Source organism: Nothobranchius furzeri, chromosome 11, assembly GCF_043380555.1.
Source record: "Nothobranchius furzeri strain GRZ-AD chromosome 11, NfurGRZ-RIMD1, whole genome shotgun sequence".
In the NCBI taxonomy this organism is placed as follows: domain Eukaryota; kingdom Metazoa; phylum Chordata; class Actinopteri; order Cyprinodontiformes; family Nothobranchiidae; genus Nothobranchius; species Nothobranchius furzeri.
This window is the reverse complement of record NC_091751.1, coordinates 30,699,679-30,709,703: the sequence shown is the minus strand read 5'-3', so window position 1 is coordinate 30,709,703 and position 10,025 is coordinate 30,699,679. Positions and strand designations below refer to the sequence as shown.

The 10,025-nt window shown below is 43.4% G+C and overlaps 1 protein-coding gene across 1 annotated transcript; it reads right to left on the bottom strand.

The window, feature by feature from the left end:
* Window positions 1-3,778: 3,778 nt before the first annotated feature.
* Window positions 3,779-7,907, bottom strand: LOC139061653 (uncharacterized). Its single transcript, XM_070541490.1, has 2 exons — window positions 3,970-7,907; window positions 3,779-3,889 (listed from the first exon to the last, which is right to left on the bottom strand). The coding sequence occupies exons 1-2, from the start codon at window positions 5,408-5,410 to the stop codon at window positions 3,873-3,875; spliced, it is 1,458 nt and encodes a 485-aa protein (XP_070397591.1). The 5' UTR covers window positions 5,411-7,907; the 3' UTR covers window positions 3,779-3,872.
* Window positions 7,908-10,025: the final 2,118 nt, after the last annotated feature.

The following is a 10,025-nucleotide window of genomic DNA, read 5'->3' as shown; positions in this document are numbered from 1 at the left end:
TGTGTGTTCCCTGAATAGTCAAAGAACCTAAAGGAATATTAAATCAAATATGCAAAGACCAATCAGATTGATAATTCATATTTAAATGGAATATGACATCTCATTGGTCATTTAATAACATGTAGCTACATCCACCACGCTACAACATACAGTATGTTTTAGAACACAGATAGTTGAATAAGCTATGATCAGAACTCAAAGGGCTGATGCCAGTCAGACAACAGGAAAAAATGTATGATATATAGGAATGCAACAATACTACTTTTTTCCAAACTGATATGATACCGATACTTGGATCTGAGTACTCGCCGATACCGATTACTGATACTTCTACCACGCAAAAATGCGTGGAAGACTGTGAGGTAGATAAAATGTAAAATACATGAATAGAAAGTATCACAAAACTAAAATATCAGGTGATCACAAATGACAAGTTATAGTGAAGCCACTTTCAAGCAATTGCATTGGTATTGGTTCCTGGTATTGGTTAACTTTTATTAATAATAATAATAATAATAATAATAATAATTAGCTGGGCCCAAATCACCTCTGTTGAATTGTGTAGATGAGGGGGAGCAGCAGATCTACCTCAGCTTGGGTAGCCCTGGATAAGAGATATTCAGCATATCTAAGGCTGAGCCCAGGCAATGGAAAGGAAGTTGGAGGAATTTCTGTCTCTTGTCCTGAATATTTATTCTTTCTGTCATGTTCCAAACCTAATAAACACCAGTGAGTAAAGAAACCAGTAGGTCGAGAACATTAATGTTCAGTCCAGAGTAACACAGTCATCAGGCAGAGCCCTGATCTATTGGTCTTTTGTCCTACCATCACTCTGGAACAAGAGATCAAGACACTTGAACTTCAGCAGAGGCAATGATTCTCTCTGAGCCAACCTTGAAAGTTTTATCCACGTTTTCCCACTGTGCACCTCAGAGCTGGTGAAGCTGAGTCTCACCTGTGAACCATCCCAGTGGATGCTGAAGGTTGAAGCTTTTAAACGCTAAGAGTTTCACATCAGCAGAGATAAGATCTTGTAGGGCTCCTGACATTAGGACAAAAAAGAGCCAAGCACACATAACGGACTAACTGAGTTGGACAGCTTTGACACAAGCAGGGTGATGTATAATGCATGCTTACTAAGATAAAAACACATCCTGCAGCCGTTAAGTGTTTGACTGTCCTTTTGCTACTGTAGCGTTATGGATTTATGCTCTTTTATGAAAGAGAAACCATGCTACGTATTAATTCGGAATATTAATTTTAATAAATCAATAACCAAATTTTATATTGTTCAGAAGACTCAAAGGTTGTTTTCATCCATAAACTGCCGATAATATCTGAGTGTCTGTGTTTCAGTTCAATGAGGAAACAAGTTTGAAGGATTAAAAGTTTTAATTCTTCAAATTAAACTAATGATTTTGAAAATTGACAAACAGGAAATAACAATCACATTGGCAACTTTGTGGGACAATCTTTTAACAGTTTATATGCTGTTCTTGCTCAAATAGACCTTCTGGTGAATTTATGAAGATTGAGAATGTTGTGACATGAATGCGTGTGTGAGTCTGATTTTGCTTCAAGAAGAAACAGGTGTCTGAGTGAAGTGATGGTTTGGATAAACTTAGGTCTTATCAGAGAACTGCATCAAACGCTAAAACCGTGCTCTGTCTCACCGAACTCTTGTGGACCCTCTTTCGGATCCGGGCCGTGGAGGATGTTGTGGTTCATCCAGATGACACCGGCGGCTGACAGGAGACATAGGTGTCGAACGGAACCGGTCCAGAGTTGCCCTCGGTACACGTGGATGGTAGAGCGTTTTATCGATGCGCTTTCTTAAGTTGATTCACTCAGAAATCAAAAGACTCGGTAATGAGTCTTCGTTAGAAGTCGCGATTCAGATATTCTGCCTGGCTTGGCAGAAACAGCGTGAAAGGGGGGAAGAATGAGCCAACAGGCTCTGCCCCCCCCTTTGGTTTTCAGGTCTGTTCTCTCTCGTTGTCCAACACGAACTGAATCATAAGACTGAAAACTTACCAAAAACCTTTCTCTTCTCAAAGCAAACGTGCGTCATCAAATGTGTCTGGAGTTTACTGTGAGCAGGTGTGTGTGGATGTGTGTGAATGTTTGTGCTTGAGTGTGTGTGAAGGTCAGTAACAAACATTCTCAACATTATTTAAGAATGGATTCATTAAACCATTATAATTACCCCAAAGCTAAATAGTCATTCATTTGATTAATCACATTTATAATGAGCAAAATGATAATGGTTACTTTAACATTAAAATCAAGAAAAAGAAGTTTAAACTTTATGTTTTGACTTGGTCTGGGTACAACTCATGTAAACACATCTTCTGGTAGACTGCAGGTGGCAGATGTTATGGTTTCCTCCCAGACTCGCTGGCGTTCAGGTCTTAATCTGTGGGTGAAAGTTCTCAGCGACCCAGCTATGACCCAGCTGCGTCCAACACCACCATTGTGACAGAAAACCCATATTTCCTCACGTTACATTCCCCCCTTTTGTGACGACATGGAGGTCAAGCAGAGGCCACCTGACGTCACAACCACAATAACGTGATGTACTCGTAAAGGTAGACATCCCAGATGAAGGCAGGAACGATGAAGCGTCACCACAGGTCTCGTGTAGAAGGGAGTCTATCCTGATCAGATGATTAAGGCCAAAACTGTTGCAATCATTGTAAAGTAATCCACTTAGGAATCTTGAAAGCAGAGCTATTTCAATAGCAGTTAATTTTCATCAGCAATAATGCAAAGGTATGCAAAGGATAAGCAGCTCGTGTGTCACACGGAGCTGGGCAGGTGATGTATTCCCCAGGCGTAGTCCAGGCGAAGTCCGGCGCAGACCTCGACCCATCTCGAACCACGACCGAAGCCCCATGCGACAGGAAACCAGTTGAAGGATGGTGAAGACGACCCCTCTGATGGAATGTAGTCCATACGAGCTCGGAGAAGGAGACAAAGTGAGACAGCCAACACGATAGATAGCATTTGATGCAAAACAAAGAAATCAATCAAAACCTATCTATGGGTGCCTCTGGGAAAATGTGGATGCCTTCTGTGAATTATCTAAAGAAAAAATGTTCTGCACCCTGTTCTACATGTCATGTAAAAACGTGATGCAGAGAAAACACAAATAAAAGAAAGTAAATCCTAACTGATATGTGAAACTCAGCAGGCTGCACTAATTAAAGGCATATATATAAAAGAAATAATCATGAAAATGAAGGGCAAATTGGCTTGTGGCCCTTTAAGGGAAATAGTAACAAAATAAAATTAAATTTGTAATCAAATATAACCATGCTACACAAAGCACTAACAAAAAGATAGAGATGTAAATCAGTTCTAAAAATGTAAATCAGTAGGTTAGTAATCCCTAAAGATGTGAGTTAGTAACAGGACCCTGGCTGGAGGCAGGTAACCTGAAAAAAAAAACTCAAAGGATATCACATTTGTTAAAAATTCATCCCACAAACGAGAGAATTTGTAACGGTCCACCAGTCAGTGGAAAAGAATCCGGTCAGAATAGAGTCTTGAATCTGGTATTGCGGACCCACAGAGACACGAGTTTGGACGTATCTGTGGGAGCAGGCTCATAAGCGATTTGGTTAACAAACTGTTTGTATCTTGTGTTACGAACCCACAGGGAAACTTGTTTGAATTTACCTGAGGGTTCCGTTTGGAACTGGAGCGAAGCTGATGGTTTAGCTGTTAGATCAGAACCTGATTTTACCTGCTCAAAGTTGTGTTGCAGCTTAACGGAGGCGACTTTGTTGTGATCAGAAATAGTAGTGAACTGGAAATGCGAAAATGATGCTCGCAAAGCGGGAGGAGGCTCCCCACCCCCCTTTTGTTTCTCAAACGTATGCCGTGTCTGTGAGACAGGAGAAGCATAACAAAGAACAGTTCTTAAGCTCTTAAAAGCTCTATTACCAAGAAGATGCACATTGTCACCTGAATCGTGCTGAAAGAGTAGGTGTTCAGATGTCCAAAGACCTGGAGGTGTTGGACTTGGAGGTTCTGAAAAGGAGTGATCCAAGGATGGTTGTGTCACGGGTGTCAAAGCCAACCTAGCCATGTTTAGAATCAGATACAGACATGATGCTAGCTTTGGGAACATGGTCTGTCCTGAAAACTGAAACCAAGAATACTTTATTCCCAAGAATGATGGAGGTTCCCACACAGAATCAGAAAAACCCGGTTTAACCAGAGTATTTACAGACTGAATAGAACTCCGCCCCGTAGAAGGTGCAGCATCTAACTCCGGGTCGGAGGTCAATGTTGTCAGCTGAATTGGTGGAAGGTCAGTGTCGATTTCTGCAATGACCCGCCCGCTCGGAGGAGGCGTTCCTCCGAACCGGTTGAAGTCCGCAACGGAAAACTCAGAGCCACTCAGCACCCCCCCTTTGTCAGGAGGGGCCCCGAGCAGGGCATCACTGCACGCACCTACACCTCCCGGGCCGGGTTGCCTTCCCGAGCCCGTGAGAGAGGTGTGCGCAGCAACCACCGAGCCACCTTTAATATCGCCACTGACCACAGGACTGCTGGAAACCGCAGGGTTTTCTGTGTCGTCGCGGTCACCTGTAAGAGAAATCACAGGAAAGAGAGCACAGAGGCCCGAGACTAAGTCACACCCCTGTGAAAGGAGAAAAGAATTGGCCACCGTATTAGCAGAGGTCACAAACTGAAAAGTGACGAGGTCATTCACATAAAGGTCAAGATGTCCGGGCACAAACCCCTTAAATGGCATGGTAGCTCCGTCCGGAGACCACACGTGTTTCACGGCGGCTGACGTTTCCATCACGCCCCGATAAAGAAGCTGGTTTGTGCATGAGGCGGACTGACGAGTAAAACAGACCTCTGACTGAAGCGGTGGGTCACAGCCTGAAGATTTCACACCCATGCTGGAGAGATGTTCAGCCTTTAACATGGATGACAGAGGAGAAGCATCAGGAAACAAAGGGTTAAGCACAACCTGTTTGTCAGAGAGGTTAACCATAGGCTCAAGAGATTTATTCAGCTTAAAAGCAGCAGAGAAAGTGTTGTTTATTTCAAACCTTGATATTGACGGTGGGTTTTTGACCCCCTGGAAGAAATAAAAGTAAAGAAAAAGCGTTATGACTGTAAACAGCATGTTGCATGAATTCACGTCATGAATTGCAGACCAGAACCACCTCCGACCCAGTGCAGCTGGCACCGAACCGCAGCCACTAGTCCCCACTGCTCCCGACCGGCGGCACCCGCCTAAAACGGGCCCGTTCGGGCGGGCGGAGGGACCAGCGATGCTCGGCTGGTGAGCAGTTTCCTGCGTCTTGGCATGTTCTGGAAGCAGAACGTCAGAGAACCCTACACCAGGTGTAACAGTGCAAGAAAGATTTTGTCGTGTCTCGTCCATCTCCCATTAAGTTCAGAGCAACTCGCGTTTTTACCTTCTGAGCCGACGTAAAACTCCGGGCAGATTCCTTAATATGTCTCACACAAACAAGGACTGTCCGTAGCCTACTTAACTTTATGACACAGGGTAAAACAAGGAATTGTTGATAGAGAAATGAATACACACAACTTCACAAGATGGAAGAAAAAGGCATGGATCCGAGCGATGGAGGCTGTGAAAGCCGACCCGATCACCGGTGCAAAATAAAAATAATAAAAAAAATAATAAACCCTACGCTGCCGAGATGCTATCAGACGGACAAACGTAGCAAAATGTAGATTCTACACACCGTAGCGATTTACAAGAACCACCGCCAATGCGGGTTTTGTGAGGACACAGACTGACTGTGTCAGAAATGGTATGACAATCTAACGGGACGCGTTCCCTTTTTGTCTAACTGTGGTGCTAGCTTAGCTCTCCGGCCAGGTCTAGCGTTCTTTGTCTGTAGCGACCAGACTTAAATTTTCCCGATTAACAAGTAGGCATCTCGCCCCGCTTGTAATACGGACTTCAAAAAACGTACGCAATCTGAATGCAGTAACGCGTGACGGCCATAACCCGGCTTACGACGTTTACCGTGCAATCAAGCAACAGTAGGTGCCTACGGGCATTCCGTTCAGATTGTTTCTATAAGTCGCCCATGCAATGGAGATATTTTCCACAATAGCTCGCCCACAGTGTCAACACACTGAGACGAAAGGTGTCCGAGAATTTAGTCTCGGTTCTGAGGTTCGGAGAATTTAGTGATAATTTTAGGAACTGAGGATAAGCTGCACACGGTAGCTCACCCAGCAATGGTCAGAGCGGAAACGTAGCTTTCCGACCTGAGGTTAGACTAGAGACGCGGCGGCGCGTCAAAATGGACAGAATTGAGTCAAAAGCACAACTCACACGTTCGCTCCGAAGGCGAAGATGGGATAAATCAAAGTTAGGTCTGTAATTTGCGGTCAATTTGAGATCGGAGATCTTCCCGGTCAAGTTTCCACCAGGACGCCTCCCGGAAGAGTGACTTCAGCGGAACAATTTCCGGTTAAGTTCAAAATAAGACATCAAAGTGAAACACAGAGAAAAGCGTTGTTTGTAGCTTTTAGATGTAAGAAATCAGACATATCGCAGATATAGAAGACTGGATACGCTCGCCATTAAATGTAGCGTTATGGATTTATGCTCTTTTATGAAAGAGAAACCATGCTACGTATTAATTCGGAATATTAATTTTAATAAATCAATAACCAAATTTTATATTGTTCAGAAGACTCAAAGGTTGTTTTCATCCATAAACTGCCGATAATATCTGAGTGTCTGTGTTTCAGTTCAATGAGGAAACAAGTTTGAAGGATTAAAAGTTTTAATTCTTCAAATTAAACTAATGATTTTGAAAATTGACAAACAGGAAATAACAATCACATTGGCAACTTTGTGGGACAATCTTTTAACAGTTTATATGCTGTTCTTGCTCAAATAGACCTTCTGGTGAATTTATGAAGATTGAGAATGTTGTGACATGAATGCGTGTGTGAGTCTGATTTTGCTTCAAGAAGAAACAGGTGTCTGAGTGAAGTGATGGTTTGGATAAACTTAGGTCTTATCAGAGAACTGCATCAAACGCTAAAACCGTGCTCTGTCTCACCGAACTCTTGTGGACCCTCTTTCGGATCCGGGCCGTGGAGGATGTTGTGGTTCATCCAGATGACACCGGCGGCTGACAGGAGACATAGGTGTCGAACGGAACCGGTCCAGAGTTGCCCTCGGTACACGTGGATGGTAGAGCGTTTTATCGATGCGCTTTCTTAAGTTAATTCACTCAGAAATCAAAAGACTCGGTAATGAGTCTTCGTTAGAAGTTGCGATTCAGCTATTCTGCCTGGCTTGGCAGAAACAGCGTGAAAGGGGGGAAGAACGAGCCAACAGGCTCTGCCCCCCCCTTTGGTTTTCAGGTCTGTTCTCTCTCGTTGTCCAACACGAACTGAATCATAAGACTGAAAACTTACCAAAAACCTTTCTCTTCTCAAAGCAAACGTGCGTCATCAAATGTGTCTGGAGTTTACTGTGAGCAGGTGTGTGTGGATGTGTGTGAATGTTTGTGCTTGAGTGTGTGTGAAGGTCAGTAACAAACATTCTCAACATTATTTAAGAATGGATTCATTAAACCATTATAATTACCCCAAAGCTAAATAGTCATTCATTTGATTAATCACATTTATAATGAGCAAAATGATAATGGTTACTTTAACATTAAAATCAAGAAAAAGAAGTTTAAACTTTATGTTTTGACTTGGTCTGGGTACAACTCATGTAAACACATCTTCTGGTAGACTGCAGGTGGCAGATGTTATGGTTTCCTCCCAGACTCGCTGGCGTTCAGGTCTTAATCTGTGGGTGAAAGTTCTCAGCGACCCAGCTATGACCCAGCTGCGTCCAACACCACCATTGTGACAGAAAACCCATATTTCCTCACGTTACACTACTCATGTGCTACTCAAGTCTCCCTGCGGACCTGTTTGTGCAAAAGGTGTGGCGGTGTAGTAGAGTCCGACAATCAACAACCAGAAACAGAAACACACACACACACACACACACACACATTATGGGCACAGTTCCTTTAAGCCAGAACAGAGAACCGCTGTCTGACTTTCACCAACTCTATCTTGTGTAAAAATAAATCAGTTAGTTTAAAATGATATTTGTAGACATTAGTGTAAACAGCCCATAAAAAATTCAGTACAGATTAAACAGGCCAGAGTAGTCAACTGAAATGGTTTTCCAACAGTCTTAAAGGATTTCCTCTTGAAGCCCATCGAGAGAATGCCAAGAGTGTGCAAAGCAGTAATCAGTGCAAAGGGTGGCTACTTTGAAGAAAATGGAAAATAAAACATGTTTTCAGTTATTTCACCTTTTTGGGTTAAGTGCATAACTCCACATGTGTTCATTCATAGTTTTGATGCCTTCAGTGTGTATCTACCAATGTAAATGGTCATGAAAATAAAGACAACACATAGAATGAGAAGGTGTGTCCACACTTTTGGCCTGGACTGTATTCACTAATCTTTTGAAGACGGATAGGCTTTATTAGGATCGATCCACACTCCATCCCCAGTGAGTCGTGTTGGATGGCTGCTTACACTGAGCCAGGGTCCTCTGCAGGTTTCTTCCTGTTAAAAAGGAGTTTTCCACTCCACTGTCGCTAAACGCGTGCTTTGTATGAGGACTGACTGGAAAATGACAACGTTAATGAGTGTTTTTAAATCTAAACTAAGAAATATTGAGGCCAACTCCATGATATGTAACTGTTTAATTCAGCTTGCTTACCATTGTTTAATTTAGACTGCTTACCATTGCTGGGTTTCACTCATTTACGTCCAGTAACTCCAGCTGTTTCTGTAGTTTCTGATTCCTCCACCTCACTCAGCGTGGATCTAATAAATACCCGCTCAGTTAACAATAAGTCCTTCCTGCTCAATGATTTAATTCTCTCTAAAAACCTGGATTTTCTGTTTCTGACTGAAGTTTGGCAGCAAACATCTGATTATTCTGCTCTGATTGAACTCTGCCCGAGTGGTTATTCTTTTCTTAGCCAGCCTCGGGGTTCTGGTCGTGGTGGAGGCCTAGCTGTTGTTTTCAGAGACCATCTTCTGTGTAGCTCTACAACCTCTGGTCACTTTGCTTCCTTTGAACTGCAGCTGATTAAAGTCGGGCGTAAGGACCCGTTCTACTGTGCTGTGGTCTATCGTCCACCTGGTCCAAACAGTTCTTTCCTTCAGGAGTTTAGCGACTTTCTGTCCTCCACTGTGAAGCTGTCCAGACTGGTGATTGTTGGTGACTTTAACATCCACGTTGATGATCCCTCTGATCAGTTTGCCATGAATTTCTCCAGCCTCATGGACTCCTTCAGCTTTACCCAGCATGTTTCTGGCCCCACACACACCAGGGGGCACACTCTAGACCTTGTTTTTACCCTGAGTCTAAATGCTGACAGTGTTTGTCCTGAGAACGTTTATATTTCAGATCACCATTGCATTTTCTTTAACTTGTCAGTTTCTGCGTCCCCACCTTCTGCTCGCCGTATGGTTAGTTCTCGTTTTCTTAATGAGAGCACAGCTAGCAATTTTTCTGCTGCTTTTGATCCACCCTGTTCTTCTGATAACAACCCAGATTCCTTAACTTCTCAGTTTAACGAGCACTGCATCTCCATTCTGGACAACATCTGTCCTGTCAGAACCAGATCAGTTCCTGCAGTGAACCCTACTACCTGGTTTAATGACAGCCTTCACAGCCTGAAGCGCCAATGCAGAAAATGAGCACTTGTGGAAGAAAACCCATCTCCACGTCCATCTGCTGCATCTAAAGGATCTTCTGACATCCTTTAACTCTGCAGTCAGAGACGCTAGGGTTTCCTATTTTTCCAACCTTGTGTCCCAGAGCAAAGGGAACCCCAAGGAGCTGTTTAACACCATCAGCAGCACCGTCTCTCCTGCCTCTCCTACAGCCTCCATCCACTCTGTTGCAGACTGTGAGAGCTTTCTGTCTGTCTTTGTGAACAAAGTCAGTAAGGTTAGATCTAGCATCTCTCCTTCAG